Consider the following 23,183-nt stretch of genomic DNA (forward strand, 5'->3'; position numbering starts at 1 on the left):
AACAGGAGTTGGGGATGTGTCCCCACCAAAGCTGAGACCAAACCTACGCCCTTGTGTTGACTGAAGGGTTTGTGTGTTTCTGGTTAAATAAAACGGATATACAGTAGGCTATGTGTATGTGAATATTTTCCTTATTTATTGATGTCATAAGCATGCTTTATAGGTAGCCTAAGTTAAGTTTATGCTAACATAGCCTAGCATTATTAACTTAAACTCGTCTCTCTTAGCATCTGTTGAACCCTCTTTTCATCTTCTGAAATTATCGATGCGCATTAAACCGCATATAAGTCAAGCAGCTATTTCAAGCAGCTACTGTTACAATTAAATCAATTAAACGTGACTATATCACACTGGGCTCCGCACTGCGCCTCTGTGCAAAGAACTTCAGTTCGCGGCGCCCCCTCTCCTTCCCTCATCACAAACAAAGTGTGGGCACGGAGCAACAACAACCCGCGCCTTGCCGTGCGGCTGCAGTCTACTTGGAAGCAGCGGGGAACATAGGACCCTTTTTGACCCGGGTAACATAGGGATGACCCCGTGGGTGCGTGTGTGTACGAGCGTGTGTGTTGTTGGACTATCGTTCGGCTAAGGCCACCACAGCTGTGTATATTCCTTTTAGCGTCTGACTTTATCACGTGTGTATTGAAAGTGCCTGTTTTTCTAAGTAACTAGCCTAGTAGTGTGTGGAGTGTGTTTCTACGTGGTATTTGTTACTGGAGAAGTGTGGCGTTGACTTTTATTATTGCAGTGTTGAATTGATGAATTGTAGCCTGTCTTAACGTAGGCCTATTACCCATTCACGTGTGCTCTTAATTTTATTCAGACCTATTGTGATTACCTAATGTTGTGTGTTGCTGTTTGGCCAATGTGGGCCACTTTTAGGACTTGTTAAAGTAAATAAAGATCATTGTTATTTCCTTCAGACCGCCTGTAATGCTCAGTGTTTTGACCGGACCAGACTGGGTTAATTAAAGGTGGTGGCAGCAATATTCGCTGGTCACCGTGGGGAGTTACTAGCGTCACTAGGCGCTAAACTTTATTACAGTATCATGACGTGTTGTCACAAAGACTTACTCCAATTAGAAAATCGAAACCAAAATCATGTAAGTGTAAGTGAACTGAATTAGTCCCCCTATGTGAAGCACTGAAGGGGGGAATCCCCCCCCCCGAAATGAATGAAAAATGAATTTTAAGCCCTGGATTAAAATTAGCTTCATGTGTTCCACTGAACATTATAATAAGTGGGTTCACAATGTGTGGGGCTGTGCTAAACCTGACCATACTTTGGCCAGGGTTCAAAGAAAAAATGTATTGAGACAAGGTAGCATCCCATCAGGGTTATTTAAACATAGTATACTAGCCTATAATATGCAAACCATAACTCATAAAAAACGCTTAATTAACTAAGTGCATGCTGATCAGATAGGCTATGCCTATAGACCCCTCTTGAAAGACCCAAAGTGGCAGTCAGATATACCTTGAGTCTCACATTTTTAAAGTCTCAATGAATCCATTAGTTTACATAGAATTCACTAGAAGTCATTATTTAAGGGGTTATTTTTTAAAAAATTCTGCACGCAGTTTGCAGTGAAACCAGCGCGAGAGACCATGGAAATGAACGGAGCGTCTACTATAAAACACAAGGAAAAAGAAGAATGAACGGAGCCAGTAAGGATCCCTTGGAATAGGAGCTCTTCTTCCCCCGCCTGCACCTCTTCACCATTTTCTGTTCCGTTTTGATGTATCCCTTTGGCCCCGGTCTAAAAAAATGTCGCTGGCACTAGACCTTACTTGACACGCGGGACGCCGAACAGGTACAAAATGGGATGATTTTGTCAACTAAACCTTTGTCAGAAATGTGTCAGCAAGCTCTAAGCAAGGGCCTTACATTTGTACCCCATTGACACCATTGTAGACTTAAAAAAGTTCTGTCGAACTCTGAGACTGAGAATTCTTCAGTTCCACCAATGAATCCGACCCTACCGTTACAGCCACACAGGACACTGGGACGCGAGACCTATTTAGTAACAAATCGACATAAAACATAATTTTGAGGTTGCGGTACTTATCATGTCTTATCATGGCTTTTAAGGCACTGTTGTATTGCATTGAAAGTCTATAAACGTAGAGGTTTTTACATGCGAGTGCTTCTGTTCGTTTGTAACCTTTGCATCCTTTCCTGTAGCTGTCCTGCAGAGTTCACTTCAGTCCATCGTTGCCCCCAATGACACTACCAGTGCTTAATGGCACACTGCATCAACAAGCACATCAAACCCACCACATGTTACTGTTTGCAAAATGATTTTGTTTGTTTTCTATTTAAAAGTATGCAGTTATTTATCTGTTTGTTTGTTGATATTTTGCCTTGGTTTGGTATCTTAATAAAAGTTGTAATTATTGACCCTTGTGTTGTTTTTCGGGAAAAGGAGTGTGCATGTATACATGCATACATGTGTGAGTCTATATGGGAAGGTTAATGTCCAGCAGACTTGAGGATGCCTGGGTGCAGTGCACATCAAAGGTATATGATATATGGAACAAGGTGTATGGAAGTCAGCCAGCAGGAGGCAGTAGATCTAAACAGTGCTGCTGGGATCAGCCCTTGTCTGAGGTCAGACCTCAGCTAGTGAAATTGTCAGGAGACCAGTTGAAGCTCCTCCATGACTGTGTTCATATAGTCAGAATTCAAAAAGGCCCTGTGTTTACCTTATGGTCTAAGCAGTGATTTAAAGGGAGACCTCAATAAAGGCCTTCAAACAATGTGCATATTATTTAGGACAATATACAAGTAATATACAGCTGTAAACAAGGGAATGTATATAAAGTGCAATATAATGGTGCAAACAACAGTAATGTGCATCAGGTATATGGAATGTGATGAGTATTATGTGGTGAAGCAGGTACAGTTGGAGAACAGGCATTATGTAAATGTCAGCTGTTCATCAGGCTGATGGCAAGAGGGAAGAAGCTGCTGCATTATACATTATTATATGCATTATTATATTATACAAATACAGTGACGTTCCAGTGTTTAGCTGTCAGTGGATTTACCATGCATTATTGTACATATGGTAGCTTCCATCCACCACATTTAACTGAGAACTGGCTTTTGTACTTTGCTGAATTGCTGTGTTTTTGTTAGTAGGCAATGTGCATACATAGATGTTTTGATGGTGAAAGAGTCAATAATGTGTGTTCACACTCTTTCACATAAATATGTGTCTTAAACAGGTTTCAACAATTTCAAAGGTTTGATGTATGGATTCAAAAAAGCACTTTTGTGGATTCTTTGATGTGTCTAGCGGTCCTTTAGCAGAGATGCTCAACATCAGTAGGCTTAGGCCTACCTTGGCCTCTTCCCATTCTGCTGTGACAGATGTACTGCCATAGACTGTATAAATATGCCCCAAAAATGCCAGGCACGAATATGAGTGTATAGCCTATGGTTATGTTTGCTTAGCAGACACTATTCATTCAAAGCAGCTCAACATATCAGGGGTGGCTTATTCATTTAAGCAGATTATGCAGTGCTTAAACAAAAATAAAAAAGGGAAATACATTTTTTAAGTCTCAATTTGTGAATTTATTTTCTCAAAACTCATGAGAAGTCCACATACTGTGTATTTTGTCATGCCCCCAGGCACCACATAATTTTTCAGTATAGCTTGTTTTCAACCACCAGCCATAACTGTTCTGTGGAGTAGAATGTGTTTATGAGGGACAAATTGCCATTTTATGGGCGTCTCTCCTTCTTGAATTAGCCTACGAGTTATTTATTACTGTAACCTTCAACCTCTTTTAGATGAGTATTGTGGAGCAAAGTAACAGACAGATGATTGCAACAGGTATGTTTAAATTTTCAGTTCCATCTTAACATTGTGTAACTATAATATTCATTGTAGATAAACATTCTGTTTCATTAATGACTTGCCGTTGCTCAGTTATCGTTCTCAGAACCTTTACAGTAATTAGTCATCTAAATCAAAATGTTTGTTATAACTGTACTTATGGTATTATTGCCAATGAGGAGGACATCTGTGGTCTTTTAAAGGTGTTAAAAATGTTTAAATAAAAAAGGTGATATTCACTTATTTATTCAACTATTAAATCCACATAAACACAGATAGGGATTGTGTTTGGAGCAATATCCTGTCTATTGTTATGTTGCTATCTGTTCTTTACTTAACATATTAACACATATTACACTCCGTATATTGGCATACTAATGAACTAAACCTTACGTACCACATCACCGCATTAGTGGTTTGAAAGCCATTTATTTTGACCTGGCTCCATGCCCGCTACAGGCTATAAGCCATTTTGTTGCTAATACAAACAACGGTCTTGCTCAAAATTCCTCCGATTAACATATTTTTGCTCCCAAATGAAAGTTTGAAGTTATCATTCATAAACAGGTTACATCTTAAGTTGTTTTTATTATGGATTATTCCTTTAAAGCAGTTCAGACTGTATATTGTATACACGGTATAGGTTTACAAAGTGTTGCAGGAAAAGGGAAGGAGAAGCCCTGGGAAGCGTGATTTGCAATTTACAAGGATTTGCGGGAGGAAGGAATGGAGAGGACTTGAGGGGCGGGTTTTAGTTTATTTTGCATAGCAGGTGGCAAGATCATGCAGCATCATAGTTTTATGGCATGTTGTAAAGTATTAAACTATAAAAGTGTCAAATATTACACAATATTCTAGTGCTGTGCATTACTAACAGTCTGCTGTTTCTTCTCCACAGTAGTGAATGGTGTTATCAAGTAGGCTACAGTAGACATTAAGGGAGCAAGACATGTCATGACCTTTAAGACTGTATCACTTAGTCAAATTCAAGTTCTCACCTTTGCATACTTATCTGACAAGTAAGTGGTCTCTCAAAAAGGTCAAATTTATACCAAATGTAGTTTACTCTATTTGTGTGTTGATTTTCAGATTTTCACAAGAGAACAGAACTCAGCATTAATCATTATCCACTCTGTGTTGTCTTTTAGAAGGGAATACCCATGGCATACATGTGAGTAACAAATATTGTGTTTTATTGATTATTTCATTGATATTTTGGATAATGTACAAAGTACATATCACTTACGATTACAAAAAATAATTTTCAGCAACATCATAACGGACCCGTTAAAAGCCCTTACTCTGACAAAAGGAGGAAGTTGTGCTTGTTACAGATTTAACACAATAAGAGAATATCTTCATGATGAGCATTGGAAACATCACGATGAAAGTTCACATGATCCAAAAATCAGACGATGGAGATTTGGAGAGGAGAATAGAAACAAAGTCAACAAAACTATTTTGATGGTGGGTGAAACAGGATCAGGGAAGACCACTCTCCTCAACACCATAATCAATTACATGATAGGAGTGAAGTTTGAAAATAAAGTGTGGTTCGAGATTACAGAGGAGGATAGTGAAAACCAATTTATATCCCAAACATCGGCTGTCACAGTGTACGAGGTCCATGTTGAGACGCAGCAAACCTCTTTGACTATAATAGACACCCCAGGGTATGGAGACACACGAGGTGTGGACCATGACAAAGCCATTGCTGACCATTTGTGTGACCTGATTGAGTCGTATGAAGGAATTGATAGAATTGATGCAGTTGGTCTTGTGGTCAAATCAACTCAGAATCGATTGTCGGATGTCCAGCGTTGCATCAATTCAGTTCTGTCCTTATTTGGCAAAGATATAGAAGATAACATAGTGATCCTCATTACACACTCGGATGGACTGCCCCCTACAGGTGGTCTTAATGCCATCAAAAATGCAAAGATAAAATGTGCCACGGATGTGGATGGGGAGCCAATTCACTTCCTATTCAACAACCGACAGTGTGAGCCACACAAAGAAAATCAAGCGAAATACTACAAACATTTTTGGAGTTTAGGGGAAGAGAGTACAGAGGGTTTTTTTGAGTTCATTCAAAAAGTCAAAGGAAAAAGCCTTAAGATGACGGGAAATGTGCTAAAGAAGCGAACACAACTTGAGGCATGCCTACGTGACTTTACTGCAAACATTAACAAAGTGAGTGAGGAGGAGAAAGAACTGAAGAAGATCAATGATATTGTGAGAGCAAACAAGGCCAAACTAGACAACAATGAGCGCTTTACATTTAAGACTCAGGAGATGAAGCTGAAGAAGGTTCCAATAAAGGATCACTTTGCATTATGTGATGAAGAGGCAATGTGCTGTGATGTGTGCAAAAAGAACTGCCATTTCCCTGGCTGTACATGGGTAGACAGTCTGTATTGGTGTACTGTGATATCTGGCGGTATATGCACAGTTTGTGGATGCTCCTATAACAAACACACAAAAGAAAACAAACTATACATGCCAGTCACTGAAGAAGACATGAAAACAAATGAAGATTTGAAGAAAGAATATCAGGATGTTCATGGGAAAAATGTAGACATACAATGCAAAATTGACAAGGAGCTAACTGAAAAAAGACAACAAATGCCTCAACTGTTGGAAAACACATACAAAGCCATCATTGATCTGGATAAAATAGCCCTACATCAGGAATATCTGAACACCTATGTTGATTTTGATATCCTGATTACGAAGCTGAGTGAAACCAATCAACATGACAAGGTCCAGAAACTGAAGGAAATAAATGATAGGGTTCCAGCTAGCAAGGTTTCAAAGGGATTTGGGGGGAAAGTTTGTCTTTAAATTATAATACAGATCAGTATTTCTGAAATGTTACATTGATCATAATCAGGACATTAGATAATTATCAAGGCATCACCATTTGTACATGTCCTGTATGTCAAGTCAAGTCAAGTCAAGTTTATTTATATAGCACATTTCATACACAGATGTCATTCAATGTGCTTTACATAAACAAAACCAAACGATAATAACAAATAAAAGCATAGAAGGGCAATATAGTCAAAGAATAGTTAAAAGGTAAAGATCATAATAAAAGGAAAACATAAAACACAAGGTAAAATCATTTAAAAATAAAGAATAATTAGTAAGCAAAAACAAAGGCAAAAGTAGTAAAAAAAGTAATAAAAGACAAAGTAGAATAATTATCGAGGCAGATTCAGAATTTGTAACTCGGCACAGTTAGCAGAAAGCGTCTGAGAACAGTTTGGTCTTAAGTCTAGATTTAAAACTGGCTACAGTTGGGGCCTTTTTAATGTCATCCGAAAGTTGGTTCCACAGCTGAGCCGCATAGCAGCTAAAAGCTGCTTCACCATGTTTAGTTCTAACTGTAGGTTTTACTAGCAGGTTTTTCACCTGGGACCTGAGAGGACGAGAAGGTGTGTACTGCTGAAGCATGTCTGACAAGTATTTAGGTCCTGCTCCATTTACTGATTTATAAACAAGCAATAGTGCTTTAAAGTCAATTCTGTGACTTACTGGAAGCCAGTGCAAGGACTTAAGAATTGGAGTAATGTGGTCAGTTCTTTTAGTTTTTGTTAGAGTCCTAGCTGCTGCATTTTGTATCACCTGAAGCTGTTTAATAGTCTTTTTAGGAAGGCCTGTGAACAGTCCATTGCAGTAATCAACCCTGCTGGAGATAAATGCATGAATGAGTTTTTCTAAGTCATGTTTTGACATCAGCCCTCTGAGTTTGACAATATTTTTGAGGTGGTAAAAAGCTGATTTAGTTATCGCTTTCATGTGGCTGTTGAAATTTAGATCACTGTCAATTAATACACCAAGGTTTTTAACAGTATCCTTTGCCTTCAACCCTTTTGTGTCAAGGAGAGTGGCAACCCTAAGTCTTTCCTCATTTTTACCAAATATAATTACTTCAGTTTTTTCTTTGTTCAGCTGAAGAAAATTTTGAGACATCCAGGTGTTGATTTGTTCTATACACTGACACATAGATTCAAGAGGACCATAGTTGTTTGGTGATAGAGCTAAGTAAATTTGTGTGTCATCTGCATAGCTATGATATGAAATCAAATTATTTTGAATTGACTTGACTTGACTTGACTTGACTTGACATGTCCTGTATGTGAGATTGCAGTATTGCCATTATTACCAAATATAACCGGTATAGCTTATAAGACCTTGTCCAGATTCATAAGCCTTGCCTGTTTATCAACATATAGGCGAGTACATTAATTTTTGTTTTGTTTGATTGTAAAGATCACAAATTATGATAACATACTATTTTGCAATGATCTGTGGCCAAACAAGCTGCTTATAATTTCTATAATCTGGGTTCTTTTTGATGTCAGATACTGTAGCTAGGTGGCTGACGTCAGATCCAAACACAGCTTGTAAATGCACTTCAATAAAGCTGTTTAACGAAATGATCCAGTATTTTTTTTTGTAATTATTACGTGCATGTTGTTTTTGTATAGTCTCCAACGTAGTAGGCTTAGATGGTAGTGTCGTTGTGAGATCACTGTGCTACCAATCTCTTAGAAAAAATGAGGAGCCGCACAAACAAGGTGTAGTGAACATTTCATCTGTCAGGAACAAGTATGCCGAAATAGCTATTGTTTACAACAGTCTTTTTGAAGGGGATGCGTTGGCCAAATAATATTAAAAAGATGCACAACAAATGGCTATGGTTTGTCAACAAAAACGTTGTCTAGAGTATGCATCAATAATCGACAAACAAACGCTACCTACCCTGTTTTTCGTGCTAAACGTCACTGAAGCCTAGTTGATTGATGGATGACATCTTCCTTGCAACAGTGTGGATGTCTGAGACCTGGGCGATGTTTGAGCATCTTGTAATGTTAATAACAAATGCACCTTCCTGTGTAGACTACAGTTAAGTGTGTTTCTATGGGGAAATGTTTTGGATATCATACAAATGATGGTCATATGAAGGACAGACATACACACGAGACATTTAATCAATGATATACTGTACCAGCTTGGCTTTTTATGTAAGATTGCCTTTTATGTAGGTACATTGTAAAAGCCAAGCTGGTATATCATTGATTAAATGCCTTGTGTGTATGTGTCCTTCATATGACCATCATTTGTATGATATCCAAAACATTTCTCCATAGAAACACACCTAAGTAGCAAATTGTTGCAACACTATGGAAGACAAAGCTCTTATTTCTTTCCCAAAAGTTTTAGTTGTTGTTCCACGAGTTCAGGTTTAGAAACTTTTGCTAATATGTTCCACTCACCGTGCTATTACTAACACTACTTCGGCCAGCAAGACTGCGGGGATATGCTGTTTTGTGTGCTGGTAGAGGATTCTGTAATCACATTGTTGCACAAGCCACACACTCAGGTAAACGTAACCTAACCAGTTGGTCATTAAAAGAGTGAAATCCACATTATATATGCCCTATAAAAGGTTAGTGTCAAAGTATCAACAAGAAACATATTTTATTGAAAAACTTGTGGAAATCATAGAAATACACAACATAGAACAATACATGAACAATACATGAACACCCAAAATATAAACACAATGAGCAAACTATAAACCAATTATATATATATATATATATATATATATATATATATATATATATATATATATATATATATATATATATATATATACTCAAGATGAGATTGCGAGATTTGTTGGCTGTTCATGCATTGTTTGGTTGTGACAGTGTGTCATATCCATATGGCAAAGGGAAAACCTCAGCAATCAATTTGATGCTCAAGAGGAATCTTGATTTGAAGAATTGTACATATGTACTGTAGAAGCTGATGAGCATGAAGGCAGGAATGGATTTCCTTTCTTGCCTCTATTATGGAAAGACTGTTGGAAGCCTCAGTAACTTGAGATACATGCTATTCACCAAGAAAAGAGACCCTCCTAGAATAAAGAGTCTTCCTCCAACAAGAGAATATGCAGCGGAACACATCAAGCGTGCACGGCTGCAAGTCCTTCTGTGGAGAGCTGCTGACAAAAAAACACCTCCAGTGTGTACTGATGATGTATCCCTGTTTGGTTGGAAAATAGAGGATGGAAATGGAAGCGTCAGCGTTAAGTTCTGTCAGGAAGATTCAATGCTACGTCACTCATTCATTCATTACTCCTAAACCAATCAGCGGCGTACAGCTGTCTTTAAAACTTCTTCACTCACGTACCTGTTTGCTGTTTCCAGGTATCAGCTTTCGAATAGTCAGTCGTCCGCTTCACAGCTCCCCATGTCTTCTTACAATTTACTAGACTTCCAAGTCTCTCGTCTCATCAAGACCATCAACATCCACACCGGCAGCCTCTCTCAACACCTCAGCGCTTTCCACCGCGCCGCTCCCCTCCACTTCCTCCTCCTTGCCAGCGGCGTTTCGCCGTTCCGCTCAGTCCGCGGGCGCACCGCTTACAGAAGCCTCCGCCCTAGCAGGCCTACATACCTTCAACCTCGCTTCAGCGCTCCCAGCCCAAGATCCGGGTAGGAGGTTTGTTTCTCCCGCCGCAGCGGCTCTCTCTCATTATGAGGTATCACATCCAAGGTAAGGACGTTAATCTTGCCTCTCTCTTACTGCCATCGCCCGCCATCGATTGTCAGTTCATAGACTGTGGAGACGTATCTGTTTTACTTAAAACATCCGACCCCAGACTGCTCCGCAATCTCTCCTTCGGGGAATTTGTTATTGCGTTCAGTGTGTATAGAGACATCATGTGCCAAAGTTACCCTGAGCGGAGGGAAGAACTGGACCTATACATGGCGATGATGGCCGACTTTAGCCAACGCTACGGTGGAACTTTGTTCTATGAATATCACCTAGCTTTCGCAGCTAAAGCTGCCGCTTTCATCACACTACACAACACCCGGTTGGATTGGGCAGTCACCGACACTGAGCTTCTGGTTCGGCATTTTGGCATCGAGTGCTCGCGTGCTCCATTTGTAGTTCTCACGGCCACCCCGCCACTTTTTGCAAAAAAGCGTCAACAGGAATCCGACGCCTGCTGCTGTCCATGGTGCTGATCCAGTAAGCCCTAATCTCGATAGAAGAGGGCGCCCCCTGGTCGTTTTTAATGGTGCAACCGTGTGTAATAATTTCAATGAATCTGTCTGTACTTTCCCTAACTGCCGTTTTTCACACGTTTGTAGTTTTTGCAAAGATCCCCACCCAAAGTCGGTCTGCCCCCGGCGAATAAGGCCTTCTATGAGAGGAAAGCCTGCAACAACGTCAAAACAATTCTAAGCGGGCATCCCTCCACACCAATCAACGTTCCTGCCTTCTCCTCCTTTCTCTCCTTTTAGAGTTAATTCAATAGGAGGCGACCCGCAAATATTCAGGAAAAAACCGCCTCATCTTTGACATGTCATCTCCTCACTCTGAACTTGTAGCCAGCGTTAATGAGTACATTCCCCTTTACCCCTTTTCCCTCTACTTCTATGTTCAACTATCTTAAACTTCGCCCTCACCACTCTTTCTTCTACCTTCTGGGCTATCTATGTCTAAACAATGGTTCAGAATCCACTTGTTTACAGTGGTTGGTAGTTGCGGGCTCTCAACCTCCCAATATACTGGCCATTCTTTTCACATTGGTGCTGCAACATCAGCAGCCGCTCTAGGATTACCTGCATCCTCAATCAAGTTGCTCGGAAGATGGTCTTCGTCGGCTTACGAGTCCTATATAAGAACTCAGGATCAAGCCCTTCTAGATGCGCAAATAGCTCTCGCAAGTGTCAATTAAGGTAAACTACTTTGCAAAGGTCTGGTGGTGGTTATTTGGCTCAGCTAAAGCATTATATTAATTACGATGGACCCGAGCCACTCTTCCCCAGTCACTACGCACACCCGGCACTTTGGGCACAGAATAAAGTGTTAATACATTCTAGACACTTCGCACCGCCGCCCTTGGTCTAGCTTCTGCAAGCAAAACCTTGGGTAATCTCACATCACAACAGTTAATGTCTTTTATATCCTACCATCACTTCACTCATCATATACATACGCAACTCGACTCGGCAGTCGACTCGAATCGCAATCATCGAAGATCGATCGTTATCGAACCGAACGATCATTAAGCACTTTCCACGGGGATTTGCACCACATTGCATTACATTCTTGCCGTGCAAGAACCAAGCTTATGCAAGCTCCGAGTTTACGCAAGCTCCTCGACTTCGCTGCAATCGCTGCAAACCATGCTGGTTATGTTGTTCTGTACCCTCAAGAGAGTACACATTTTTTTTTTTTTTTTTTTTTTTTGGGGGGGCTTTTTATGCCTTAATGATAGGACAGTGGAGAGTGACAGGAAGCGAATGGGAGAGAGAGCGGGGGTGGGATCCGGAAAGGACCACTGGGCGGGAATCGAACCCGGGTCGCCGGTGTACGGTGCGGGTGCCCCAGCCAGAGAGTAAAAATTTTCTATCATCTGTTCTTAGTTTCATATTCCTTTCATGAATCTCTTCTTTACTATTAACGAAGGATTTGTCTCATATTAATGTTCTCTTTGACTATGCTCTATTCCAGGAAAGCGTCGCAGCCTCACGTCTACCCTCTGGTAGGCCTTTCCCATCTTTCTCTTTGGGGGTAGGCTTCGTCCCTGCCGTATTCACCCGGCAGGATCTGCGAGGGTCTCCACACTTCGGGTCCTGGACTGAGGACGGGGCCTACGCCAAAGACTCTTAATAATTTCCATTTCATTATTTCTAAGTTATCTAATCCTTTAAGGATATATTATCGTTAACTTCAATTAAATATTGTAAACCTCATGTCATGCTTCCCGAGTCTTTCTGATAGAATTCCTGTGCCTGTTCATGGCTACAGCTTGTTTCTTGTGGATGCAAGGCAGTGCCAGCATGCTCCAGGGCCTCTTGCAGCTGTCAGCCAGATGGACTACCATGCACCAGCTACTGCCATTGCAAAGGTGGTGAACAGTGTGCAAATAAAAATGTGAAGATGGCTACACTTTTAAGTATAAGTATATATACTTTTTTTTGATCCCATGAGGGAAATTTGGTCTCTGCATTTGACCCAATCGGTGAATTAGTGAAACACAAACAGCACACAGTGATGTGAAGCACACACTAATCCCGGCGCAGTGAGCTGCCTGCTACAACGGCGGCGCTCAGGGAGCAGTGAGGGGTTAGGTGCCTTGCTCAAGGGCACTTCACCCGCGGCCCACTGGTCGGGGCTCGAACTGGCAACCCTCCGGTTACAAGTCCAGAGTGCTAACCAGTGGGCCACGGCTGCCCCCTTTTCAAAAGTGCTTCAGGAAGAAGTTTTTTTCACAACACTCCCCTCAATGTCAACACTATTTCTTTCCATTGATGTGCGACTTTAGAGTTGACAAACTCCGGTGATATGCAAATTCCTTGCTGCAGACATTGCAGAGAACTTTATTTTAATCAACACTTTATTTTTGTCAACACCATCAGGCCGTTTTTTTTAAAGTAAATGGTCCAATCAATGATCTAGGCCAGTGGTTTTCAAAGTGGGGGCCGCGAGGGGGTGCCAGGGGGGCCTCAGCAAGTTGGAAAGAAAAATAAAAGCAACAAATAAATACATTTGAAAATGTTTAAATATACCCATTACTATGAGGGTTGTTATACAATGCCATTATAATAATTTGTCACATATCTGAACATTATTTTCCATGATAATGACTGGGAATAATAGTAAAGTGATGGCTCTCATATAGCAGAAAGCCCCAAATGTAATTTTACACACTGTATGCTCCATCACAAAGTGCTTGTGGCTAAAATAATTATTAGGATTAGCTTAATGTATTTTTTAATTTGCCGTAGTATTGTCGATGGGTTTAATAACACATCAAGGGGTCCTTGGCCAGAACCTAGTGGTATTTGGGGGGCCTTGTCAAGGAAAAGTTTGGGACCCCTGATCTAGGCAGCACATTTTCTTCTCTCTCCTTCATTTTACAGTAATGGTTACTAACTAGAACGGCTCGGGGTCAAAGGTCATACGGAATCGATTAATCTGCGTTATTTTTTTTAATCAGTTATTTTTTCTCAAATTAATTAATCAAAATTAATCAGTTATTTTGACAGCCCTAATAAGATCATTAAACTCCACTGTGTTCAGTGGGTGGATTGATAACTAACGACATCACCTACTAGCCAGCTAGTTACAGCTAGCAAAATCTCAATAGAATTTTCGTGACGGTAAGTCCCTTTCAATGCAGTATCCCTTAACGTTTTTCCTTAACTAAAGAAACAATTTAAGGTATTCTGTGCAACACCCTTAAATAAATCCCTTACCAAAGGAGAAATTCAGAAATTCAGAAAGCCTTCAGGGGAAAAAATGTGTTTTGTGTTTACCCTTACTATGCCTCGCAGTCGCACCATGCATGCATGCGTGTGAAAAAAGTACCGTCTGAAACACTGTCGCGCGGCGCAACGTTCCAAACGTTGTGTAATCAAATACACCGGTATGGCGGTATATTAAAAATTCATATCATAACGAAAATATACACCGGTATACCGCACAGCACTAAGTCCTTCATTGAAGTTCTGAAAGACAAATTAGATATTTTTTTATCATTCCACATTTATGGACGTATTTCTTCAATAGTATGTGTGTGTGTGTGTGTGCATGCGTGTGTGTTTTGTTACATTTTCAATTTGTCTGTTTTACAATATCCCGGGCGCAGTGAGCTGCCTGCAACAACAGCGGCGCTCGGGGAGCAGTGAGGGGTTAAGTACCTTGCTCAAGGGCACTTCAGCCGTGCCTACTGGTCGGGGGTTTGAACCGGCAACCCTCTGGTTAAGTCCGAAGCGCTAACCAGTAGGCCACGTCTGCCCCTTCATCATCTATGTATTATTTAATGTCGAACCTATATGTGTGCTGTGTATGATCTACATCTTCAATTTGCCATTGCTAACATTATTAGCAGTGATACAACTAACTACTACTACCGTTGAACTATAATGACATTTCAGTTTCACTTGAGCTAGCTATTTAGAGGTAGGCCTAGGCTACTTGGTATTTGCTAATTAAATTAAATGAAAACACTTAATAGAGTGCGGACTTAACTATTCATCAACTTGTGCCAGCTGCATTAGGTTGCCAGCCTGTCAGTGATGACTATCTGAGCAACAAATAGCTACTGATTAACGTTAGGGAACCGCAATAGTGTAACACTTTATTTTCTCAGTTCAAACTCGATTTACACAAAGACGATAGACTTGATAGCTGTGAAATTTGACCATAACGGATACATAACAGTCGTCAAAATTGGCCCTGGGTAGGCTGTCAGTCAGATGTCTGTTTTTAAAAACAGTGTTTTACCACTATAACATTACGCTCGATATCGAAGGACTAGCCTATTCTATGTGACCCTAGTCACACACTCAAGGCAAGGTTCAAATCACTGATGTTTATTAGCGCCAACACTCATCAATCATCAATCAATGATGCAACTAGAGACAAACTAAGACAATAATAAATCAAACAGGCAAGATAACATACCACTTTTGCCCGCTTGTGGACCAACAGAGGCACAGTTTTTGTTTTCTTTTGTAGATAAACTCAAAGAGAAGATTGTAGGCCTACACCGCATATCTTTCACGATGAAAAAAAACAAAACATTTTTGAGACGATCAAGTCACCTAACTCATTCATTCACAAATCCCAACGACTAACAGGAAGTGAGGCTATGACGTGCGTGATTGAATTGAAACATATTAAATACGAAAAACATTTTGAATCAATACATTCAGATAGTCTAAAGTAGCCTACAGTAGTGCTACTGTAGCTTTCAAATGTGCTAATGTACTTTTAACTGAATCATTGTTTTCATGCAAATTGTGGTGACTTACTGGAAATTATGTAATTTGTGGTAATCTACTCTTTCACACAAAACAGCAGAAGCCTAGTGCTGCTGTAATGACGTGCTTATTTGTAACAATTTTGCCTGAGAGGAAAAGATACGGTAACTTACAGGCAACACTAGCCAGAGACATACTGTAACCGTGTTACAGTAATGCAGTTGTATGTGTCTTTTAGCGGTAAGGGCACCATACTGCTAAAGACACATGCAGTTGCATTACTGTAACATGGATACAGTATTTCTCTGGCTACAGTGTTGCCTGTAAGTTACTGTAAAAATACAACAAAAAGTCTAACAGTGGGGCTTACCAATTACGAAATATTTTATTACCTTATCAAAATTAGTCAGGGTTTAACTGTACTAATCAGACCACAGCCCCACACAGTGGCGAACCCATTTATGACAATACACATATTAATTTCAACATAAAATAAGCTAAACAGCTGACTAACTGCATAAGCTAGTGCCTCAGCTGATGTTGTGTCTGATAGAACATCTTTAAATAAAAAAATATTTGACTGAGGTGGTCTTAGATAAAAATAGGTTTTATTTCATATATTTCAAACAGAGTAACAAAAGTAGTTATTGATATATGTAATTAGTGAATATAGTGCATCAATTAGGCCAGGGGTGGGCAAACTGCGGCCCGCGGGCCGGATCCGGCCCGCCAAGCACTTTCATCCGGCCCGCCGAGCATTTCATTTGGTTATCAGGCTGCTCGGTATTTTTTTTCCTGCGATAGTTGGTTAGCTTTACTGCAAACTGCTTTTCACTCTCCTTAGAGAATGTTTACAATGTCAATGTCAAAACATCATGTTAAATAGAGATAACATCATGTTAAACTAAGTTAACTCTTAGTTATCTCCTTTGCAGCAGATCTAACGTGAACATTATGCAATCCATTTAATTGGGAACGTGTCTGCACTCACGAGAGGGAGAGAGAGCTGCAGGTTCTGGCTTGTCATTGTTGATAAGTGATATGTCCTTCTTATAAGAAACTTTTAAAAGGAAATCATGAAGGCAACAGTAGTTCCCACTACTGACCATTTAAAAACTGTGAGAGGGCCCAGCCGTAGGTACAGCACTAGCCATAGCGGTGCAGGCAGAAGATCATTGAGAAATAAACGTGAATTAAAGCGACTGTCTTGAAGCGACAGTGCACAATTTATACATTTGTTAAACAGCATAAAATTAGCAGTATTTTTAATCAATTCACATTTTAAAACAAATACTTTTCATACTAAATTATAGGCTATAAAAAATGTATTTTTTTATGTGTGTGTCGTTGGGGGGTTGTTGTGCGGCCCGCCGGGCAATTTTCAAAACCCAATGTGGCCCTTGAGCCAAAAAGTTTGCCTGCCTCTGAATTAGGCTGTGGGGGTGATTCTGAAATGTCATTGCTAATTAACATACTTAATATGCTATTTATTTAGCAGGAATTGAGGACTAACACTAATCAGTCAGATTGTTCTGCTTTGGTACTTGTAGGGAGAGTGGAGAGGAAGGACAGGTGACAGCTGTACGCTCTGCAATTCCTCTTTTACTGTGGGTAGTGGAGGAAGAACGTCTGTGGTAGAACACCAACAGACAAAAAAGCATAAAGCTGTCATAATTGCCCGTGCATGGGTACCTACATTAACAACTTTCTTCAAGAGGGTAGAGCCCTCTCAAACAGTATGAGTTGGCTGTACAGGAAGGTTTGTTTGCTTACCATACCATCAGACACAATCACAGTTTCAGATCGCACAGCAGCACTGAACCGGAAGCTCTATGAGGCAAAGTTTTCATGGTCAAGAACGAAGTGTGATGCCATAGTGACAAATGTATTTGCACCCTGGGTCATGACACTGCTAACCGACGATCTTGACCAGGCTAACTTTGTGTCTTTGTCTGTTGATGCCTCAAACCATGGCCATGTAAAGCTGCTGCCAATACTGGATTTCATCAAGTTTTATGATGACAGCGCTTGCGTTGAAACAAAACTTTTGGATTTTGTTGAAATCAAAGCAGAAACAGCAGCAGAGATTGCAGAGGAGATTCTTGTGGCTGTTCGGAGACATGGTCTAGAGGACAAAGTTGTGGCCTTCTCTGCTGATAACACAAACACACACTTTGGAGGAATTAACAGGGCATGAAGGGTGAATGTCCACACCAAAGTCAAAGATTCCCTTCAGCGAGAGGTGATTGGCCTTGGATGCCCAGCACACATCATTCATAACAAAGCACGAACTGCACTAGACATGGTTCCTCTAGATGTGGAACATCTCCTCACCAAGGTCTTTGGATATTTCCACATTTTTACAGTCTGTGTGGAGAGCCTGAAGACCTTTTGTGATTTTGTGGGTCAAGAGTACCACAACATTTTGGGACACAGCAATGTCCGCTGGCTGTCTATGCTCCCAGCCTTGGAGAGAGTCCTACAAATGTATGCTCCCCTCAAGTCACTTTTCGGACACACTGTCCGAAGACAAAAGTCCTGTTGTTGTCCGCAGGCTGTTTGAAGATCCCTTGACTGAGCTCTGGCTGGCCTTTGTCGACGGTAACTTGGCTATTTTCCATGAGGCCATAAAAATGCTTGATGGCCAGGACCGCTGTGCAGTTGAGTCTGCTGCCATTCTCAGAAATTTCAAAACCAAACTCACTGCAAGGCGTGATGACAACTTCCTGCCAGTGATGGTCAGAGGTCTTCAGAGAAAACTGGAGGATAATGGTGCGATCACAAAAGAGACCTTTCTGGGGAATTCAAAGTGTTTCTTTGACACTGCAGTGAATTACTTAGATGCGTGGTGGAGGAATGTGGACGACCTTCAAGATTCTTCTGAAGAAGCAGCCCCAGAGGTCAGAAATTGAAAAGGCAGTAGCCACCATTGAAAGGAAATGCCCCAATGTAGCAATTAACGAAGATCAGCTTTTCAATGAGATATCTGTTTTCCTTCGGGGGGGGGGGGGGGGCACTGGAGGAATGGAGTAGAGACGGGACATCTCTCACTCAGAGATGGGGAACAGTGGTGAGCCATTTCAACCTCTCTGAAATTCCCCACACCAACCTGGTGAAATTGGCATCTGTGGTCATCTGCTTGCCAGGGAGCAATGCTCCTGTTGAGAGGGTTTTCTCCCTACTTTTAGCTTAGCTAGCAGTCATCGAACATATTCTTACCACAAGCTTGGGATTGTGCACCCGTCTTCTCTTCTTAGAGTTAGTCTCTCGCAGTTTTTGTTAGTCTCTCGCAGTTTTTCCGACTTCAGAGCAGCCAACCGGTCCTCTATGGACAGCAACCTGGAGTTTACCGAATTGCAGACAGCTCTGGGCAAGGAGGTCACGACCCCATTAAGAGGCAAAGTTAGTCTGTGAAAACAAAATGTACAGTTAAGATCGGTATCTATTAACATAGCTTATCGATTTCCTTATAGACTACAGCAGAATGAAAGCATAGTCTATTCTTTAAATCTTACCATTGCTCCGGTAGCGCCTACGTGTCTCCGAGTGAACCCTGGTAGGCTACGGCTGGCTACCGCGGCTCTGATTTCCCGACAGCAGATGTCCATTCTCCTGGCGAGACAAGTAACCACTCATCTGGCACTAGATCCAACACTCACCATTCTTCCAAGCAAAGGGAAGTGCTCGTTTAAAGGTCCCATCTTCTAGAACAATGTTTCTCAAAGTGTGGTCCGCAAGCTAGCCCAAGTGGTCCGTGAGCAGACGTGGTAAAATATAATATAGATGAGTTGTTTGCAATATTGAACCAACTTGTATGTAAATCCAAACATTTCTGCAACACTGCCTAGTGCCTATGTAAGCCATGCTAGTTTAAAACATATATATTCTCTGATACAATAAGCAAAGGTGCAAAGACAATCAAGGTGGTTCAGTGAGTAGGCCTATTGTGTAATTTACTGTTGAAGTAGGTCTACTTTTTTTTTTTTTAGCTAGGTGGTCCGTGAGGCTTTTTTTACTGATTAAGTGGTCCTTGGTCTGAAAAGTTTGAGAAACACTGTTCTAGAAGGAATGAGCGCCGACGATCGTGGGCGCGTTGTTTATGATTCACATCCACATACATCCAAGTAACGTGAAGTAGTAGCCTAATCAAACTGTAGGCTAGCCTTTCTGTTCTGAATCCAAATAGGCCTACAGCTCGCTGCAGCCTGCGGGAAGGCAAGGCTTGGAGATGCTTCTCTCTGAATTTGCCGCCGCACACTGACTGTTTATCCTATCAGTTCTGTTCTGGTGGAAGCACGACGGGCGGGTCTTCCACTGCTCACTAGAGGAAGTGTCTCCCCTGCTGGCGTGGGGGCGTAACGGTTGGACTTAGTTGTTTATTGAAGTGACGTCCTCTCTGCTGTGGGGTATACACGGGTTTCCCGTTTACCAACAAAACTAGATGCGCGCGCAGCCGTGGGGCAGAGGACGCTTGGTGGCCGTCCACAACGTTATAAACTTAACCTAAATAGTCGGCTGCTGTAAGCTACAATCGGATTTTTTTGTATACCCCTGTTGTCTCAATGATAATAACATCTCATTGGGGGCCAAGCAGCGAAGCTGCGAGGACCTCATTGTGTTTCTACGTTTTCCTATTATTATTATTACAGTATATGCAATGGGAGTCTATGGCAGCCCATAGAACCGTATGGTAAAAAGTTGGGAAATTTGGCACACTGATTGGGGACGGTCCCATGATTCATGTCACCAAGTTTCATGTCGGCAACCCGAACCCTCTAGCGCCACCAACAGGCCAAAGTTGGACGTGCGTTCATGCACGTAACTTTTGACCTGTTGGTCCGATTTTCAAAAGTCACGTATTGTTGGAATCCTTGGACCAAGCCGAGTTCAACGCACCCTATGACGTCATTTTCCACCATGATGGATTTTCTGCCATTTTGGATTTCATCAAAAACACTTAAAATGTATCAGGGGTCACATACTTTCTCTGATTCCCACCAAATTTGACACAGATCATCTTCAGACCAAGCCTCACAAAAGTTATCACTTTTTGTCTTAGGAAGTATTACCGTTCGCCCGTAAAAGCCAATCAAAATTTGCGGCGAAGCCGCCAAACAGGAAGTGAGCTCATATCTCAGCAACCCTTGCATGTATCAAAACCAAACTTGGTACATTGACTCATGACCCCATCAGGAGGACCCTCAAGAAATTTGGTGACCTTTGACCTCTAGGGGGCGCTGTAATTCACAAACATGCCTTTTGGCCTGTAGCTGATGCTGTGCTTAGAATTAAATTGTACTAGTGGTGTCTGGTAATACTGTGAAAGGTCCTTAGGTCAACTGAGGGCAACTTGTCACATCAATATAATTTATTCGGCCGCAATATTTGATTTGATCAAAAACACCAACAATTTCACACAGGTCACAAATTTCATCTGATCTTCACCAAAATTGGCACAGACCATCTTCAGACCATGCCTTGTCACTTCGTTTATTTCTGTAAAAATTGATAGAAACGGTCGCCCGTCACATCCAATCGAAATTTGTGGCGAAGCCGCCAAACAGGAAGTGAGCTCATTTCTCAGCAATCGTTGCATGTATCAAAACCAAACTTGGTACATGGACTCATGACCCCATCAGGTGAATGCCGAAGAAATTTTGTGACCTTTGACCTCTAGGGTCACTGCAATTAGCAAAAATGCATTTTGCCTTGTAACTTTTGACGTGCTAGACGTGAAACTTGCTTTGACAGCTTATGGCCATACGTCTGATTGCAGCATTGAGCTAACAGCATTTCGTTGCCATGGTTACTCCGGCCTATCTGCTTGGCCCCCTCATTGCTGCTCGCAGCTATATTTTGGGTTGTTATAGCCAATTCAGTGTGTGTGGGGTAATTTGACTATTTTCTACTCAGGTTTTGTGTGTGTTGCTTTTCTATATAATTTTAGATTGTTTACAATATTTTTTACACTGATGGCTTTTTTAAGCCTTGGTTTACACTCTTGAGCAGAGCACTGATGCCAATTCAGTTTGTGTGGTTAATTGACTATTTATTTTCTACTCAGCTTTTCTGTGTGTTTTGCTTTTTTTATACAGTTTACAATATTGTTTGCACTGATGGCTTTTTAAGCCTTGGTTTACACTCTTGTTGTTCAAGAGCAGAGCACTGATGCCAATTCAGTTTGTGTGGTTAATTGACTATTTATTATTTTGTGTTTATTTAACCCTGTTAAGAATAAACAGGTCAGCTTCTCATTACCAACCACTGTGGATTATTCAAACTAACCTAATTAAGTTGGCTAGTTGTTCTTAAGAGTAAAACCCTTTTCAACATGAGTATAACAACAAAATATAAAGTAAATATCTTTAATCTTTAATACATGCTTGGATCTCCCGGTATCGGTATCGGCCGATGCTAAAAGCTACAATATCGGTATCGGATCGGAAGTGCAAAAAGCTGGATCGGGACATTCCTAATTTGCACAACGATATATTGTCTCATTTGCATATTTTATTTATTATTTTAGGCAAAGTGTAATACAAAAAGTATTTGTCTTAATATGAAGATTAAACTGGTAGAAATGTATTAGAATATTTATAAAGGGGGAAAAGGGTCCCATTCACCTGTAGGGTCCCATTCACCTTTTGCACATCTCCATAGAACTTTTTATTTATTATTTTTGATTTCTCCTCCATCTACCCATGTCCTTGAATGCCTAGCCTTTCTGGCTATATGAAATTTCTAACAGGGTTTTGAAATCCTGCGCTGCTCAGTTAGCTCCTGTGTTCACTTATATCTTTAACACATCATTGGCTCAAGAGACAGTGCCTACTTGCCTCAAGCAGTCTGTTATTGTTCCAGTACCGAAAAACAAAAGTCCATCATGTCTGAATGACTACCGCCCATTAGCCCTGACGTCTACAGTGATGAAGTGTTTTGAGAAGCTTGTGAAAAACATTATCTGCTCATCCCTCCCTGCCTCCTTCGACCCCCTCCAATTTGCTTACAGAGCCAACAGGTCTACAGAGGATGCCATCTCAAACCTCATGCACACCACCTTAACTCACCTGGAGGAGGGGAATGGGAATTATGTGAGGATGCTGTTCATTGACTTTAGTTCAGCATTCAACACGATAGCACCTCTCACCTTGGTCACAAAGATGAAGGCCTTAGGACTGAACACCACCCTGTGTCACTGGATATTTGACTTTCTCACCAACCGTTCACAAGTGGTTAGAGTGGGGGATCTGACATCTGACACATTAACCATCAGCACTGGCGCTCCCCAAGGCTGTGTTTTGAGTCCACTGCTGTACAACATCTACACACATGACTGCAAAGCCAACAGTAGTCATACCTCTATCATCAAGTTTGCAGATGGAAAAGTGATCTTGGGCCTGATTAGTAACAACAATGAACAGCTCTACTTGGATCAGGTTGATGAGGTGGCACAGTGGTGTCATTCTAACAGCTTGACACTGAATGTCAATAAAACCAAGGAAATGGTAGTGGATTACAGAAGGCAGCAGCA

General features: G+C 41.1%; 1 protein-coding gene across 4 annotated transcripts; it reads left to right on the forward strand.

Moving 5' to 3' along the window:
- The first annotated feature begins 3,762 nt into the window (after window positions 1–3,762).
- Window positions 3,763–6,778, forward strand: LOC121693842. 4 transcript variants are annotated; one of them, XM_042073517.1, is made up of 4 exons: window positions 3,763–3,845; window positions 4,747–4,867; window positions 4,997–5,019; window positions 5,117–6,778. In XM_042073517.1, exons 3-4 carry the CDS (start codon window positions 5,009–5,011, stop codon window positions 6,690–6,692), a joined length of 1,587 nt encoding a protein of 528 aa, XP_041929451.1. In that variant the 5' UTR covers window positions 3,763–3,845; window positions 4,747–4,867; window positions 4,997–5,008; the 3' UTR covers window positions 6,693–6,778. The 4 variants fall into 4 exon arrangements, with proteins under 4 accessions (XP_041929451.1, XP_041929454.1, XP_041929453.1 ...); XM_042073520.1 differs by lacking the exon at window positions 4,747–4,867 and having other exon boundaries at window positions 3,796–3,845; XM_042073519.1 differs by lacking the exon at window positions 4,747–4,867 and having other exon boundaries at window positions 3,801–3,845; window positions 4,938–5,019.
- Window positions 6,779–23,183: the final 16,405 nt, after the last annotated feature.

The sequence above is a fragment of the Alosa sapidissima genome, chromosome 20 (genome assembly GCF_018492685.1).
Source record: "Alosa sapidissima isolate fAloSap1 chromosome 20, fAloSap1.pri, whole genome shotgun sequence".
Classification (NCBI taxonomy): Eukaryota; Metazoa; Chordata; class Actinopteri; order Clupeiformes; family Clupeidae; genus Alosa; species Alosa sapidissima.